The sequence below is a fragment of the Delphinapterus leucas genome, chromosome 2 (assembly GCF_059928025.1).
Source record: "Delphinapterus leucas isolate spDelLeu-1000000601 "Yukka" chromosome 2, BTC_Dleu_Yukka2, whole genome shotgun sequence".
In the NCBI taxonomy this organism is placed as follows: domain Eukaryota; kingdom Metazoa; phylum Chordata; class Mammalia; order Artiodactyla; family Monodontidae; genus Delphinapterus; species Delphinapterus leucas.
This window is the reverse complement of record NC_143130.1, coordinates 122,134,358-122,153,356: the sequence shown is the minus strand read 5'-3', so window position 1 is coordinate 122,153,356 and position 18,999 is coordinate 122,134,358. Positions and strand designations below refer to the sequence as shown.

At 37.2% G+C, this 18,999-nt stretch overlaps 1 protein-coding gene and 1 pseudogene across 2 annotated transcripts in view; one reads left to right on the top strand and one right to left on the bottom strand.

Moving 5' to 3' along the window:
* The window catches only part of FBXO33 (F-box protein 33), a 31,394-nt gene extending 16,318 nt beyond the window's left edge, over positions 1–15,076 (top strand). The window contains exons 2-4 of one of the 2 annotated variants that reach the window (XM_022570669.3): positions 10,467–10,577; positions 11,365–12,050; positions 14,545–15,076. In XM_022570669.3, the coding sequence (XP_022426377.1) occupies positions 10,467–10,577; positions 11,365–12,050; positions 14,545–14,816 (1,069 nt within the window). In that variant the 3' untranslated portion in view covers positions 14,817–15,076. The remainder of the gene's footprint in view (positions 1–10,466; positions 10,578–11,364; positions 12,051–14,544) is intronic. The other variant, XM_089907641.1, reaches the window with a different exon arrangement.
* Positions 11,173–13,558, bottom strand: LOC149750279 (large ribosomal subunit protein bL33m pseudogene; annotated as a pseudogene).
* Positions 15,077–18,999: the final 3,923 nt, after the last annotated feature.

Sequence of the window (18,999 nt, the reverse complement as noted above, 5' to 3'; positions counted from 1 at the left end):
GACACTGTCAATGGAATGAAAACCCACAGACTGGGAGAAAATATTCATAAAAGACATCTGTTAAAGGCCTATTGTCCAAAATATACAAACAGCTCCTAAAGTTCAATAATAATAAAGCAAGCAACCCTATTAAAAAGTGGGCCAAAGACCTTAATAGACATCTCATCAAAGAAGATATATAATTGGCAAATAAGCATGTGAAAAGGTGCTCCACACATATGTCAAATTAAAACAATGAGACGCCACTACACACTTATTAGAATGACCAAAATCCAGAACACTGACAACACCAAATGCTGATGAGGATGTGGAGCAACAGGAACTCTCATTCACTGTTTGTGGGAATGCAAAATGGTACAGCCACTTTGAAAGACAGTTTGGCAGTTTCTTACACCACTAATTCTCCTCCTACCATATGATCCAAATATCATGCTCCTACCCAAAGGAGTTAAAAACTTTTTTGTCCACACAAAACCCAGCACACAGGTGTTTATAGCAGCTTTGTTTCTAATTGCCAAAACTTGGAAACATCCAAGATGCCCTTAAGTAGGTGAATGGATAATCTGGTATGTCCAGACAGTGAAATAATATTCAGCACTAGAAAAAAAAATGACCTATCAAGCCGTGAAAAGACATGGAGGAAACTTAAATGCATATTGGCAAGTGAAAGAAGCCAGTCTATAAAGGATATATACTGAATGGTTCCAACTATATAACATTCTGGAAAAGACAAAACTATGGAGACAGTAAAAATATCAGTAGTTGCCAAGGGCTAGAGGGAATAGAGGGAGGACTAGGTGGAGCACAGAGGAATTTTTAGGGTGGTGAAGCTTTTCTGAATGATACTGTAGTGATGTATACATGTCATTTTGCATTTGTCCAAACTCATAGAAGGTACAGCATGGAGAGTGAACTGTAATGTGAACTATGGGCTTTGGATAATATTGATGTTTAAATGTAAATTCATCAGTTGTAACAAATATACCACTTTGGTGGGGGATGTTGATGATGGGAGGTTATGTGTGTATGGAAGTAGGGGGTATAAACGTGAGAAATCTGTACTTTCTGATCAATTTTGCCGTGAATCTAAAATTACTTTAAAAATAAAAAAAGATGTGTATGTATGTTTAAAATTCTTCTCTAAAAGATGATTAGACCAATAAAGCATCTTCTGATAGTTTGTTTTCAGAGAATTAAACTTAGTATACCAAAGCATGATTAGCCTTGATATTGTTTATATCGCAGTCAACTTTGTGTATTAGTCCATGACATGAGAATTATCTTGGTTTTATCTGAAGAAACTACGGGATTTTAAAATACCAGGATTTAACTAGCCTGCGTTCTTAATTGACAAAAGAAATTTATAAATTCCATATGCTTTCCACCCACTTCCCCACTTGAATCTGAAACAAATTACCCTCTATTTCAGCAGTACTCCTTTGCATTTATAATTATTTTCATATGCGAAGGGCTTCTGACTCAGAAGCAAGAAGATTCTGCATTAAAAAGAAAATAGGGGGACTTCCCTGGCGGTCCAGTGGTTAGGACTTCACCTTCCAATTCAGGGGGTGAGGGTTCAATCCCTGGTCGGGGAGCTAAGATCCCACATGCCTCACGGCCAAAAAACCAAAACATAAAACAGAAGCAATATTGTAACAAATTCAATAAAGACTTTTAAAATGGTCCACTTCAAAAAAAATCTTAAAAAATAAAGAAAAGAAAATAGGAAACAATTAAGGCTTCCATTATTATATTTATCTTATACCAGGTTATCTGTGAAAGAATCCAACAAAGTAAATGAAATTTGCTTAGAGTTTTACTTGGTATTTATGTAGGTTTTACAGGAAAATACAGCCTAGAAATATAAATTATCCTTAGAGAATCCTAAATTGAAATCACCCTGGGAGCTAGTATGAACAGTACCAAAAAAAAAGTGCCAAATTTAAGAGGCCTTTTTATTTATTTATTTATTTATTTGGTCTTTGTTGCTGCTCATCAGCTTTCTCTAGTTGTGGTGAGCAGGGGCTACTCTTTGTTGCGGTACGTGGGCTTCTCATTGCAGTGGCTTCTTGTTGCAGAGCACAGGCTCTAGGCGCGTGGGCTTCAGTAGTTATGGCATGCGGGCTCACTAGTTGTGGCTCGCAGCCTCTAGAGTGCAGGCTCAGTGGTTGTGGCGCACAGGCTTAGTTGCTCCACAGCGTGTGGGATCTTTCTGGACCAGGGCTTGAACCCGTTTTCCCCTGCATTGGCAGGCAGACTCTTAACCACTGCGCCAGCAGGGAAGTAACTAAGAGACCTTATTTTCTTTGAGAGGTTAACTGAGCAGACAGTCTAGCACTTTTGTGAAGAAAAGGTTGGGCTAGAATTTTTTGAGGATGATTAAACACTATATATATGACAAAGTTCTTTAAGAATTTCCAAAGTAAAGCATTTTAACTTTCACCAGAAACAGGGAAACTCCATGTAATTTATGGGTTTTTGTTTTTGTTTTGGTTTCGGTTTTGGTTTTTGACAGCTTTGACTTAGGTTGATTAAAAAGTAGCATTTCTGATAAAAAAAAGTCTTCTTAGAATTTGAAGGCTTGACAACAAAATTGACAAACACTCAACACTCTAGGTCCAAAGTAAATTAGGTATTGGTCCTAACATAAATGTACTTAAATTTTGCTTCTCCTTTTACTACTTTTGTGTTAATCTTTATAGTAATCTCTGTCATTAGCCGATGGCTGCTTGTTCTTTCTTAACTTACAGAGAGAAGTAACTCTTAGAACTTGGCAGTTGTGAGAAGGGGTATACATTCGTAAATGTGGTTAGTATTACATTTTAAGTGTGGACGGGTCATGTATGTAAGTCTAGAGTTTTTGTTGTTTTTGTTGTTTTACTGTTGTGTTTTTTAACATCCCCATAGGACTCTAGGCCTAGGTCAATGGTTCCTGATCTTTTTTGGTTAATCTTTGAGGAGCTGATGAAAGCTAGTGATCCTTCTCCAGAAAGTGCACATAAACACAATGTTTTGTCAACAGTTTCTAGGATGGACTTCAGCTTAAGAGCCTATAAATCCTTGTTTTTGTATCATTTGGATGTATTTATTTATGTAATATTGGGGGGGTATTTTTTTATATTTCTTAAAAATTTTTATCACAGTGTAGTTGATTTACAATGTTCTGTTAATTTCAGGTGTACAGCAAAGTGATTCAGCTATATATATACATATATTCATTTCAGATTCTTTACTTATATAGGTTATTACAGGATGTTGAGTAGACTCTCCTATACTATACAATAGGTCTTTATTGGTTATCTATTTTGTATATAATTGTGTATGTTAATCCCAAGCCCCTAATTTATCCTTCCACCCGATGTTTCCCCTTTGGTAACCATAAGTTTGGTTTCAAATCTGAGTCTGTTTCTGTTCTGTAAATAAGTTCTTTTGTATCATTTTTTAATTGGATTCCACATATGAGTGATATCATCATACTTCATTTCGTATAATAATCTTTAGGTCCATCCATGTTGCTGCAAATGGCATTATTTCATTCTTTTTATGCCTGAGTAATACTCCATTTTATATATGTACTACATCTTCTTTATCTATTTATCTGTCAATGGACATTTAGATTTCTCCCACGTCTTGACTATTGTAAATAGTGCTGCAGTGAACACTTGGGGTGCATGTATCTTTTCGAAGTAAGGTTTTTCTCCGGATATATGCCCAGGAGTGGGATTGCTGGATCATATGGTAGCTCTATTTTTAGTTTTTTAAAGTAATCTCCATACTGTTCTCCATAGTGGTTGTACCTATTTACATTCCCACCAACAGTGTAGGAGGGTTCCTTTTTCTTTTTTTTTTTTTTTTTTTTTTTTTTTTTTTTGCAGTACGCGGGCCTCTCACTGCCATGGCCTCTCCTGTTGCGGAGCACAGGCTCCGGATGCGCAGGCTCAGCAGCCATGGCTCACGGGCCCAGCCGCTCCGCGGCATGTGGGATCTTCCAGGACCGGGGCACGAACCCGCGTCCCCTGCATCGGCAGGCGGACTCTCAACCACTGCGCTACCAGGGAAGCCCAAGGGGGTTCCTTTTTCTTGACACCCTCTCCAGCATTTATTATTTGTAGATTTTTTAATGATGGCCATTCTGGCCGGTGTGAGGTGGTACCTCATTGTAGTTTTGATTTGCATTTCTCTAATAATTAGCGATGTTGAGCATCTTTTCATGTGCCCCTTAGCCATCTGTATGTCTTCTTTGGAGAAATGTCTATTTAGGTCTTCTGCCCATTTTTTGATTGGATTGTTGCCTTTTTGATATTGAGCTGTATGAGCTGTTTGCATATTTTGGAAATTAAACCCTCATGGGTCGCATTATTTGCAAAAATTTTCTCCCATTCCGTGGGTTGTCTTTTCATTTTATTTATAGTTTCTTTTGCTGTGCAAAAGCTTTTGAGTTTAATTAGGTCCCATTTGTTTATTTTTGTTTTTATTTCCATTATTCTAGGAGATGGATCCAAAAAATATTGCTGCAGTTTATGTCAAAGAGTGTTCTGCCTATGTTCTCCTCTAAGAGTTTTATAGTATCCAGTCTTACATGTAGGTCTTTAATCCATTTTGAGTTTATTTTTGTATAAGGTATTAGAGAATGATCTAATTTCATTCTTTTACATGTAGCTGTCCATTTTTCCCAGCACCACTTACTGAAAAGACTTTTCTCCATTGTATATTCTTGCCTCCTTTGTCATCAATTAGGTGACCATAGGGATGTGGGTTTATCTCTGGACTGTCTGTCATGTTCCATTGATCTATATTTCTGTTTTTGTGCCAGTACCATACTGTTTTGTTTACTGTAACTTTGTAGTATAGTCTGAAGTCAGGGACCCTGATTCCTCCAGCCCTGTTCTTCTTCCTCAAGATTGCTTTGGCTATTCAGGGTCTTTTGTGTTTCCATAGAAATTAAAAATTTTTTGTTCTAGTTCTGTGAAAAATGCCATGAGTAGTTTGACATGGATTGCATTGAATCTATAGATTGCCTTGGGTAGTATGATCATTTTAACCATGTTAATTCTTCCAGTCCAGGGACACAGTATATCTTTCCATCTGTTTGTATCATCTTCAGTTTCTTTCAACAGCTCCTTATAGTTTTCAGAGTACAGGCCTTTTGACTCCTTAGGTAGGTTTATTCCTAAGTTGTTTTTTTTTTTCATGTGATGGTAAATGGGATTGTTTCCTTAATTTCTCTTTCTGCTATTTCATTGTTAGTGTATAGAAATGCATCAGATTTCTGTATATTAATTTTGTATTGTACAACTTTACTGAATTCATTAATTATTAGAAAGGTACAATCTCCTGACTGAACCAGGAAGAAATAGAAAATATGAACAGACCAATTACCAGTATTGAAACTGATTCAGTAATTTAAAGACCCTCAACAAACAAAAGTCCAGGACCAGATGGCCTCAAAAGTGCATTCTACCAAACATTTAGAGAAGAGTTAACACCTATCCTCTGAAATTATTACAAAAAATTGCAGAGGAAGGAACTCTTCCAAACTCATTCTATGAGGCCACCATCACCATAATACCAAAATCAGACAGAGGTATCAGACAAGAAAAGAGAACTACAGGCCAATATCACTGATGAGCATAGATGCAAAAATCCTCAACAAAACACTAGCAAAATAACTCCAACAATACATTAAAAGTATCATACACCATGATCAAGTGGGATTTGTCCCAGGGATGCAAGGATTTTTCAATATCCACAAATCAATCGGTGTCATACACCACATTAACAAATTGAAGAATAAAAACCATATGATCATCTCAATAGATGCAGGAAAAAGTTTTGATAAAATTCAACATTCATTTATGGAAAAAAAAAACTCTCCAGAAAGTGGGCATAGAGGGAACATACCTCAACACAATAAAGGCCATATATGACAGAGCCACAGCAGCTTGGAAACCCTTTCCAGGCCATTATCTGAAGCAGTCATAGTGCTCATCTCATTTTATTCCATCCTTCAGTGATCACAGTCCTATATTGTTTATCGTCCAGTGTGTGAAAACTGTTGTCTCACATATTTTGTCCACTTGTTGTTTACAGTGGGAAGGCAGTTCTTGTAGCTGTTTAATCCTTTGTGGAAGAAAAGCTTCTCACACGTGTTTTAATACCACAAAGGACAGTGTTATGGTTATACAGTGATAATTAATGGAAACTGGGTTGGAAGGAGAAAAATACTAAGATTGTATGACTTGTTTAGGACTCTGAATATTAATAGAAATCGAATGTGATATCTTTATTTTCTACTTTATATAAAAACTTGTTCTCTGAAAATAAATACTCTCTTAGATACAAGGTCTTAAATTTTCCTTTCTAGAAGAGGTTATCAACATCTGCTCTGAGAAGCAAATCAACCTCTTTATAATTCATGGATGTGGTGGCAACTTCAGAATAAAGAAAGGGTAAAAGGGAAAATACTTTAAAAGCAGTCATAATTATATATATAGCAGTGTACTTTGGAGTCTGATATGGTAGCCATGCTCTCAGGAACAGTTTTATAACCTTTTTTTAAATGGGAAAAAAGATTTAAGTAGGTGTCTTCCTTTGAAATGTTTTTTTTTGTTTTTCTTGCGGTATGCGGGCTCTCGCTGTTGTGACCTCTCCCGTTGCGGAGCACAGGCTCCGGACGCGCAGGCTCAGCGGCCATGGCTCACGGGCCCAGCCGCTCCGCGGCATGTGGGATCCTCCCGGACCAGGGCACAAACCCGCATCCCCTGCATCGGCAGGCGGACTCTCAACCACTGTGCCACCAGGGAAGCCCTGAAATGTTTTTAAGAATACAGTTTCTTTGGTAATCACATGGAAAGTTCATTAGGTTTTTTAGAGTGATTAAATTTTTTTTAAGTCAAGAAAATATTAGATTTTTTCCATTAGCAATCCTAATATATTCCTTGACATGTTCTACATTGGTTATTTTATAACCTTTTCCCATTTACCACTATGATTCTTAATGCTTTTGTTCTTGATTTATGTGGAGTCCTCATATCTTAAATAATGACTGTAGCATTTGTTACAAATTTTTTTCTCATTGTGTTGGTTTGCCATTTTTAGTATACTATTAAATATCAAGGTTTTTATTTATATATAGTCAAAATTTTACCTCTTCCTTTCTGATTTATTCTGTTATTTCTAGGCTTAGAAAGCCTTTTCTCAGAAATTAGATTAAAATTCATTACATTTTCATGTACTTTTCATGTACGGTTTTACCTTGACTTTTTAGTATGTAATAATATCTCTGCAAATTATTTTGGTCTGTTGAGTCAGAATTGGCTCTAATTTTATTTTTCTCCAAAACTGCTAATCACTTATCCCAATGCCATTTATTAAATATGCCTTTCCCTATTGATTTGTAATATCTTCTTTATCATTTATTAAAGTCTTTCATGTAACAGGGTCTACTTTTAGCTATCTGTTCTATTCCATTGACTTGTCTTCTTGTTTTTCTGCTAATACCAGTACTGATTTTGATATTGTTGGCCACATAGTACGCTTCACTATCTGGTATGAAAGTCCTTCATCCTTCCTTATCTTGCTAATCAAGATACCTTTACCTCTCATCTGGAGGCTTTTATGTATTCTCTAGTCCCTTCTGTTACTCCTTTTCATAGCATATTTTTTAAAATATTTGTATACACTATCTCTATTTCTAAACATCCAATCTGACCTCTTCTCATCACACTGTACAAAACAACTTCCATTCTGATCACCATGTTTCTAAGCCAAAGGGACATACATGTCTAGTCCTCATCTTATGAGACCTCATGACTCTGCTGTTGATCACTTTATTCTCTGTAAAATACTTATCCCTTGGTTTCTGTGACTTCCGTATTTCTGGCTTTTCTCCAACTTCTGACCCCTTCTTTTGAGCCTCATCCTTCTCTAATTATTGGAATTCCTCATAACTTAAATTTTTGCCTGCTTTTCTTCTCATTTATGCTCTTTTCCTAAGCCCCATTCCCCCCATCCATGACTTCAGTTATCATCCAGATAACTGCTCAGCTCTAGAACTGGAATAACCTACTTGACATCTTAATTTGACTATTTTAAAGGCACTCAAGCTCAACATGTGCAAAATAGAGCTCATAATCTAACTATTCTACCACCTCACCTCCACCCCGTAAGCCCCCCCAAAACCCTAATTAATTTCTGATTCATTTCTATGAATCCTTGTCTGAATGAAAAGCTCTACCAGCTATGCAGTTACACAACCTCAAAAATTTAGGAGTTATTCTTGACTTCTCTCTCCCTCACCCCTTTATAGCTAATCCAGGACCTTTTCCTGTCCATTTTAGTAACTAAATATAGTTTTGAGACTGTCTTTTTTCCTTCACCTCTACCACTAAAAATCCAGTTCAGGATACCATTTTTTATCTCTATTACTAAAATACGCTCTTAACCAGTCTCCCCACTTAGACTCTGCCTCCTGCCAGGCTATACCAATGCTACAGCAATATTTTCCAGACACAAATTTAATCATTATTATTTCCTGCTTAAAATCATTTGGGGGCATCTCATTATTTTGAAGGCAAAACCCAGAAATTTTTATTTAGCATATAACTCAGTCTGCCTCTACAACCTCATTTCACTTTATGTTCACACTCTCTGTATTCTAGATTCCTTTCCTTGAGTGTCTCAAGCTCACTTTGTTTCTTCAACTTCAGGGGCTCTGCATATGCTTTTCCTTTTCCCTACAACAGCCTCTCCTCATGCTCCTTCTCCTGGTTAGCTCCCACATTTCCTTCAGGTCCCGTTTTTCATCAGTTTATTTAGGGAAGCCTTTTCTGACTTACACAGTGTCAGATATCCCCATTAAGATGTGACACCATGTGCTTGTCCTTCACAGCGCTTAATCCCTGTCATGTCTCTGATGGAGCACACAGTGCCTGGTATTTAGTAGACCCTCAGAGAATTTGGTTGAATGAATAAATGAATTAATGATTATTCTTCAAGCTAAGTTTTAGGATCATCAGGTTTTTTAGTGAAACTAAGGCTTAATTTGGGAAAATGTGACATACTATCAAGAAGTGTTATCTTTCGTTTAATCTTCATCACTCTTGTGATTATACATTTCTTATTAAAGTTATCCCAAACTTCTGTGTTACAGATGTAATCTCTAGTGCTTATGTTAAAAAGGAAACAGCAGACCCAAAATGGAGTCACTTGTGCTAAACCCTGTGTCACCAAACTAAGACTTAATACCTAGCGCAATTGCAGTTTCAGTCTACCCCAGGAATGTAATCAGTCAACCTGGTCAGCATTAGTAAGGTAATCTGCCCTATAGGCCCTTCAGTTCCCTTTAGGAGGGTGACCATTGCCTGCAACAGTGCCCTGTTACATTTTCTGCCCCCTTTCCACCTTTAAAAGCCTTTCCTTTTCTACAGCTCTGCAGAGCTCCTTTCTGTTTGCTACATAGGATGCTGCCCGATTCATGAATCTTTTTTTTTTTTTTTGCGGTACACGGGCCTCTTACTGTTGTGGCCTCTCCCGTTGCGGAGCACAGGCTCCGGACGCGCAGGCTCAGCGGCCATGGCTCACAGGCCCAGCCGCTCTGTGGCATGTGGGATCTTCCCAGACTGGGGCACGAACCCATGTCGCCTGCCTCGGCAGGCGAACTCTCAACCACTGCGCCACCAGGGAAGCCCCATGAATCTTTTAATAACCAAGTTGATCTTTAAATTTACTCAGTTGAATTTTTGTTGTTTAACCATTATTATTAGCATTTAGGAATTTTTAATCTTTATCCTGTAATCAACTTTCTCCTACTTTATTTAGAATTTTACTGTTAGAAAAATATGTTTTGTAGCTAAAGTTACTAAAATTGAAAGATTTTTACATATTTTTTTTGATAAGCTGTACATTTGGTCATAAAACTGGGGAAGGTTCTCTAGATTTTAGTTAAAGAATATTTCTTACTGAGACGATATCTCCGGGGCAGTGCCCCACCCTTGAGCATTTAACACACTAAGTTAACTGGTTTGGGGAAATTTTATATTACAGTTAACATATATATAAAACTTAGATCTTAAATAGTTCTTTCATGTGTCATTTTGTTATTTATTCATCCCTAAACCTTTAATGTAGCTAGTATTATTACTGATAAAGAATTGAGTCCCAGAGACTTTAAGAAGACTTTTCCCTGGTCACTAAAACATTGAGTTTCTGAACTAATTGTTATGCCTCATTCTTTAACGCTTATGCTATTTCTCTTGTATCACATTGCTTTTCATTGTATGTTAAAAGCAATCTGAAAGTACTTAATTGGATTCTAAATTATAAGATAGAAACATCTCTAGAATATTGGATTCTAAGTTATAAGATAGAAACATCTTTAGAATATCCCTTCTGCATATTTTTATTTTTAACATTTATATTTTTATGTTAATTATTTAGACAATTACTTTAAATTACTTCTCTTGTAGGAACCTCCAGAAGTTTAGCCTTTTTGGAGACATAAGCGTTCTACAGCAGCAAGGAAGTTTGTCAAATACATACCTCAGCAAGGTGGACCCTGATGGCAAAAAAATTAAACAGTAAGTTATATAGTTAGTGGAAAGGGACTCATATTAATAACAATTTCAGTTTTTTTCTGAAAAATTAGAAGATACAATTAGAAGAGTAATGATACTTGTTTCTGAAAAGAACATCTACCCTGGAAATGTCTTAACTATGAAATACAGTGATCAATACATGCCATTCCATGTCATAAATCTTTCAGACATATCAAAGAATTTACTGGGTAATTATTGCTATTTAAGACTGTTATTACTCTACTTGTCTTTGCTATAACATAAATTGTAAATCATCAGTCTTTTCTGACGTACTGGTGTAAAATGCTCCTTTACCTGAAGAATATATTTCTATATGTTTAATATATCTATTTGTTTAATACTTCTTATTCATTATATTTTATAACTTTTTTTTTTTTTTGCGGTACGCGGGCCTCCCACCGCTGCGGCCTCTCCCACCGCGGAGCACAGGCTCCAGACGCGCAGGCTCAGCCGCCACGGCTCACGGGCCCAGCCGCTCCGCGGCACGTGGGACCCTCCTGGATCGGGGCACGAACCCGTGTCCCCTGCATCGGCAGGCGGACTCGCAACCACTGCGCCACCAGGGAAGCCCCCCATTATATTTATATGTGAAATTTAATGATAATATTACTTGTAGGTTGAACAGAAATTAACTAATGAGAGCAAATGGATCTCAACATTGTATGCCATTTAATTCCCTATTTTCAAAAATCAGTGTTAAAAAAAAAGTCAGTGTTAAAGATTAGAGCTAAGTCTTAACAGGATCGTGTGGCATGTGTTTTCCTTACAGAATTCAGCAGCTGTTTGAAGAAATACTTAGTAATAGTAGGCAACTGAAGTGGCTGTCTTGTGGGTTTATGCTGGAAATAGTAACCCCAACATCACTGTCATCTCTCTCAAACTCTATTGCCAACACCATGGAGCACCTGAGTTTACTGGACAACAATATTCCTGGTAACAGCACCCTTATCACCGCAGTAGAACTGGAGCAATTCGTGAATCTACGCTCACTTGCCCTGGATTTCTGTGACTTTACAGCTGAGATGGCAAGAGTCTTAACCGATAACAACCATGTGCCTTTGCAGCGACTTTCTCTCCTGGTCCACAATGTTTCCGTGATGCACAAGTCTCTGGACAACATGCCAAATGATGAGCATTGGAAAGCCTTGTCAAGAAAGAGCACCAGCCTCCGAGTCTATATAATGGCTTTTGATATCAAGAGTGAAGATATGTTAAAGATTCTGAAACCCAGTATACCACTAGAGAGGATTCATTTTGACAGCTACATCACTTGTGTTTCAGGAGCTATTGTTGATCTTATATCTAGGCAGTATGACAAGTTCCTCACTCATTTTATATTAATGAATGATGTGATTGACACATCTGGTTTTCCAGATCTTAGTGACAACCGAAACGAAGATCCGTTGGTTTTATTAGCATGGAGGTGCACAAAGCTCTCTCTTCTGGCAGTTCATGGTAGGTGATTTTTGTTCACTATAATTTGATATTGATATTACACCTAAAACATTTTATACCAGTAAAAAGATAGCACTGGCATTTATACTGTCAAGAACTCTTATTAACAAGTTGATATACAGATTTTTATACTTTTTAACGTGTATAAGATATACCACTTTTACAAGTGGAAAGTCATATTTTACCCTAAGTGTAGTGTTTCGTTCCAGCTCTCATGTTACTTTTTTCTTTTACCATGTGACTGATGGTATTCACAAAAATGGCATTTGAAATTATCTAAGAAAATATACATACATATCCACCTGCAGTAGATCTATTTCTTTCTCTAATCATAAGAGCTCTTAAAAATATAACACAGAAGGAAGAAGAAAGTATGATTTCTTTCATGCTCACTGCCTAATCTTCTAGATTCTAGGTATCAACATGTTAATTTGTACAGTATTTTTTAAATGATGGTTCTCTTGGCTGGGATATGTTCTTTTCTTACTGGCGGGCCTGTCATCTTGCTGTGAACTGTTTTCATTTGGAGAGCATTCCTCTTCTTACAAGTTAGAAGAACATATTACTTCCTTTCTGTAACTTATAAGACATTTAAAGAATACAAAATAGGAAGTCTCTATGAACATCTTAAACATACTTTATTATCTCTGTTTCATTATTTTTGAATTAATCTTTTAGCTGCATTTGAGCGGGAATATATTTTGCTTTTCAAGTTTTGCTTTATAATTTGGCCAGTCATCAGAGGTAATAGCAAAGAATAGATCAGTATTGAAGGTAATAAATAAATAAGGATTTTTTTAATAGGATGAAGAAATGGCAGGTTATTGAAAATTAATTTAAGCCAGTCTTTTTAAACCTTTTTTTTGGGGGGGGGGCGCTGTGCCACGAGGCTTGCGGGATCTTAGTTCCCCAACCAGGGATTGAACCCGGACTCTGGCAGTGAAAGTGCCAAGTCCTAACCACTGCACCACCAGAGAATTCCCTAAAGCTTTTTTCTTTTCTTTTTTTTTTTTTTTAAACAGGCTATTTTAATATTTTTATTAAGGGCTATAAAAATATCCAGAAAGATAAATAAATGTGATGCAATGATATATGTCCTAATATGAAGAACTTTCTTTCACTGCATTGTTTTCCTTCACAATGGCCTTCAAATCACAGGAGGCAGTGATTCCATGCCATTTCCTCTTCTTTCATTACACGCTGCAGAATTTCTGAATCAGTATCCCGCCCTCAGTCTTCTCATTTATAAATCAAATTCATTTTCAATCCATTGTTTAGAGGGAGCGTATTTTTTTCTGTTCCACAAAGAGGACTTTTTTTTTCACTAGTGGATCATAATGCAAGACAGTCAGTTTCTCCCGCAGTCGGCTTCTCTTAGTGTTGAAGGAAAAACCTCTTCCAGCTTGGCTCAACATTTTCACCAGAATTGTTTTTGACTTGGTCTTGACAAAGGTGACCGCGGACAGGAACATGGCGACAGCAGCCTCGGTAACAGGTCCAAATTCCTAAAGCTTTTTTCTTTTATTAAGAAGTAAAATGTAGCTACAGCTAAAGCTCCTCCATCTATTCAACTTTATTCCTTTCCAGAGGTAACCACTATTCTAAAGTTAGTACCTATCATTCCCATATCTGTTTTATACTTTACATATTTGCTACTGACAATTAACAGTTTATCTTTAAAGTATCACTTTATAACTTTGGACTGTGAAGCACCATAAGAGATGACTTTTACTAATGAAAAATACCAGTTTACTATGCATTGTTTTGTTTTTTAATTTTTATATATTTTATTTATTTATTTTTGGCTGCATTGGGTCTTCGTTGCTGTGCATGGGCTTTCTCTAGTTGCAGCAAGCAGGGGCTACTCTTCGTTGTGGTGCACGGTCTTCTCATTGCATTGGCTTCTCTTGTTGCTGAGCACAGACTCTAGGCACGCGAGCTCAGTAGCTGTGGCTCGTGGGCTCAGTAGTTGTGGCTCGCGGGCTCTAGAGTGCAGGCTCAGTAGTTGTGGCGCACGGGCTTAGTTGCTCTGCGGCATTTGGGATCCTCCTGGACCAGGGCTTCAACCCATGTCCCCTGCATTGGCAGGCGGATTCTCAACCACTACGCCACCAGGGAAGTCCCCTATGTATTGTTAATAGATACATACATACGAAATAAAACTTTTTTTTTGATACGACACTGTCAGAAGCTATAAAATGATACTTTAAACTTTAAATGTCTTCAGTTTGACTAACTGAAATGATATCAGAATACGATTACAGCACCTGTCTGTTCACCAGTCACAGTAATATTCTTGGAGACAGTATCAAGTATCTAGTCTTTTTTTCCCTGAGCTAAGCAATCATACTTCCTTTCAAATTTCAGCATATTTTTAAAGGCAAAGGACCCCCAAAGTGCTAAGTGAGATACAAATTTGTGGAAAAGACTAACTTATAAAACAGACAAAATAAAATGCAAGGAAATGACTGCTTCTCTTTTGCTTATTTTTAAGGTTACACAGTGTGGGCACACAACCTCATTGCCATTGCTCGTCTTCGTGGCTCTGATCTAAAAGTACTTGAAGTCACTGAAGAAAGCATTGATTTTGACCAAGGTGAACTGGCCGACCAGGATGTGGATCCAGTACATAACCTTATTGAGCAGGTATCCCTGGGCCTAGGTCAACCTTGGCATGCGATCATGGACATCGAATCACTCAGTGTCTTCACTGAACCAAATCGTCATTTTTACAGAGAGATGCAAAGCTTCAGCGAAGACATTTAGCTTTTTTTAAATGTACAATTCCTGTGGTTACATATGCAAGTAGGGTCCTATTACGTTTTTTTTTTTTCAGTAGTGTGAATTAATCCCTTTGTGCTGTGTTTAATCAGTATTAGCTTTATAGAATTATATATGTATATTCTATTTCTTGATCAAAGAACGTAGTCAGGTATTGGTTTAGAAGCTCAAAGTGACAATGTATAGGGCTTTCACGGTTAATGGACTTGTTACCAAACCTTAAGAATATACAACCGAAGGTTGTCTGAGGTTGCTGGCTAACTTTATTTTTTCACTGAGTTACTCTGCCTTTTGATGTTTTTATTCTTTGTGTGTCAGAGCTCAGGAGCCAAAATATTTTTATACATATATAGATATATATCCATAGCCTGGTGGATTTGTATGCAATGCACTGCATTCATTCATTGTGTGACAGCATTTCATTAATTTTTCTTTGAAATGGGAGGGAGGATAATACAATCCCAAATGAGTTACCTTTAACAGAAAAGCCAAGCCTTTAACTTTCATTACATATATAATAGTTGATATCACCAATTACCATTCTCAATTTTGTATAGTACTAGGTTAGAACACTGCTGAATCCTTTTCTAAATGCATTTACATCGATACAAATACTCAAATTATTGGATTTTTTTAAACTATGTCTGACATAATTTAATTCATCAATTACATCATACATTCAAGTTAGCTTTTTAGCCAAGATTTCAAATAGTGGAGGAAGAAAGAAACAATATTCCAGGGTAAAACCTCCTAAATGAATATCAAAACACAGAGTTTGTAAACACACATGCTTGCAAACAAACATTAGTCGTGAAATCCCTAGCAACAAGTCACTGGATTTTTCTCTGTCAGCGCGCGTGTCAGCTGCCAAAGAATAGATTTAACTGAAGAAGTGCCCACATGCTGGCAGGGGCTGGCCCACTCTGGCCAGCCAGATACTGCTAGATTGTAATATTTAAGGTCGAATTTCGACCTGTGGTACACAGCTGTGCTGTGGCTCAGTCAGCAACCTCAGAACTCTGAAAAAAAAAAAAAAAAAAAAACAAAACAAAAAAAAAGAAAAAAAAACCATGCACCTGTTTCACTGTGAATAGTGAATGTAAAGGAAAGAAAGGAAAAACTGAAAGCTTGTTCTATCACAGGTATGAGCTGCTATGATACATGAAGAACATTCCATGAAGTATGTTTTAAAACCTTGTTATATCTGAGAGGCTTTAAAAGCCGACTTAACTGTTTCAGGGCAACCGCGGTACAGACGTGGTCTCTGTGAGACTTCCACCTGACCCCAGTTTTAAGTGGTACGAATGTTGTGCATTTAATGTTAAAGGACAGTCTGCAATAATAAAGTAAGTAGCCAACGTGGGTGCCCAGCAGTGCTGAGACCTGGCTGCTCTAGTGTAAGCTTTGGAAACACAATTTATGCAACAAATGTCCAGATATGATTCTATTTATGGAAAAAGTTTATATGTATTTTACAAATGGTTTTACCATCTTATATTAAAATGACCTTTTGACAGGTGTGCACTGTTTTGTCTCCAGTGAGCACATACCATGCGGATTTTATATGTACATCAGTAGTGTGAATCCACTGGCACAGTGTGTGTAAATGCCAGATGTGGTGAGATTTTATCTTATAAATGTGATCAGATAAAATAACTCCTGACAGAAACTGTAAGGAAACCAGCTGAATGTTTGACCTGATGACTGATGTTGTTGTATGGTTTATGTTAAATGTATATTCTTTTAATCAATGAATAAAGCATTAAAAAGTGATCACTGTAACATTTTATTGTTCATGAAGCATGAAAACCTTTAGTGTTAAATAAACTGCAGTAATCCTTATAATGTGTATAATCATGTTAGCTCCTACTGTATTCTGATGCAGCAAAGCTTAAATTTGAGAATATATCATAAAACCTACAGGCAGAATAATTTGGAGGGTTTTAATTTTTTTTAACTCACTATGGCAAAACATAAGCTTAAAAGTAAACAACAGACTGTTTAGCACAAAATCCAAGTGTATTATGCATTTAGAGTACATTATTTATATTGTAAAACTTAATTTATAGACTATAGGAACTTCTTATTTTTAAAAATTCCTCTACTGGGTGAAGAAAGTACTTCAGTATGCCAGTACTAAATAGTTCTTAAACCCTTATACTGCTTTAGTTTGGCTTTGTCATCTCCATTCTTGGTTGCTGAGGCAAACTGCTATGGTTGATGAGAAAGAAAATGGCTGCTTTTCTTTCTTCCTTCTCTTCTTCCCTAATCGTTCCAGACACTGCCTCTTCACTGCCTCATCATGGAATAATCTGGTGTTCACAAAGAACTGTCATTAGACCTATTGCTCCCTTATTTCATGGACATATCTAACCCCTTTGGATGAATCAACATGTCTGTGTATTTAAGGACTTCCCAGGTGGCTCAGTGGTTAAGAATCCGCCTGCCAGTGCAGGGACACGGGTTCGAGCCCTGGTCCGGGAAGATCCCATATGCTGCGGAGCAACTAAGCCCTTGCACGACAACTACTGAGCCTGCGCTCTACAGTCCGCGAGCCACAACTATTGAGTCCACGTGCCATAACTACTGAAGCCCACGCGCCTAGAGACTGTGCTCCGCAACAAGAAGCCACCGCAGTGAGAAGCCCACGCACAGCCATAAAGAGTAGCCCCCCGCTCGCTGCAACTAGAGAAAACCCGCACGCAGCAACAAAGACCCAACGCAGCCAAAAATAATTTAAAAAAAAACATGTCTGTGTATTTAAAATACCAAAACAGTACCCAAAACATATGAAAAAAGAAAGTCTATTAATATATATATATGTAGTATAAATGAAGTTGCATAGAGTAAAGCACTATACTGGGAGTGTCGACCTCTGTTTTCTCCACTAAGCTCTGACTCTAATGCTACATGAGCACAGACTCTTCCTTGAGCCTCACTCTCCTCATCTGTGAAATGAAGGATTCACCTTGGTTACCTAAAACTGATTCTTTATTGAAAGTTTCAGCTGTTAGTCTGACAGCTTATAGAAATGTACAAGGTCATCTTTGAACAAACGTATTAAATATTTTCAAAACACAGCTTACTATATGAAATTTATATATCTAAAATTACTTTCCCATTTCCTCCACCACCCTGGGAATAAAGAAGTTAGGGAGCTGGTAGGGTGGGGCTTGGGAAGGACAGTGTGCTTATGACTGAACACACAGATTCAGCAACTAACTTGCTTGAGGCTTATACAATAGCATGAACCAAACTGGATTGTTATGAAGCCAGTAGTATTAAATGGTGCTGATGGAGTAATATACAGCAGGTGTGAATAATACCCAAGAGTCACACCACATTGTCTATATCAATGCTTCCTAAGCTTTTTCATGTCCTGACACATAGAAAATATTATGCAGCATACTCGTTTAAACTAGAAGGAATTGAAGCAAAAAAAAAAACAAAAAACATTGTTTTCTTTATTATATAATTGATGAGAAAAATAAAATGCAGAGGCTTGGAGGAAATAATTGCTGAATTTGTATAAAACTTTCAAATAAAATCTTGTCAAATGTTTTAACTTATAACCTATTAAAAATTTTAACATTCCTACCAAGAGAAACACCCCACAAATAGGTGATAATTTTTAAACCTTTCTGTCCACAACATTCAAAAATTTATGCAGCTGAAATTATACTTATGAAATCTCACAGCTTTAAATGTAATGGTAAGTGTAATGTTGAGATTTCTTATGTAATGTAAATTAATTTCAAATTCACGTGATTTTTTTCACTACAAGTATTTCAAAATAATGATGAAGCTAATTTTTACATACATAACCCTGCTGCTAGTTTAGCCACCGTTGAGAACACACATCAGCCACCAACATGCAGAAGTATCTGATTTATATGCAAGCAATTCAAGGCCTGCAGGGAGCCCTGCTCCCCTCTCCAGCTCGCGACCCCCTCACACCCACCAGCTCCATCTGGAGCTTCACACCTGCTCTTCAAACATTTGCAGCATACTTCTCTCACAGCTTCATAGACCCCCGTTGTCCACGATGGACAGTGGAACACTCTGCATCTGGCAAGGGAGAAGTGAGTGCCTGGGTACAATTACAAGTACACATCACTCTGGTACACTTGTGATTACATTGCCATAGTCATTCCATACTTACTACTAT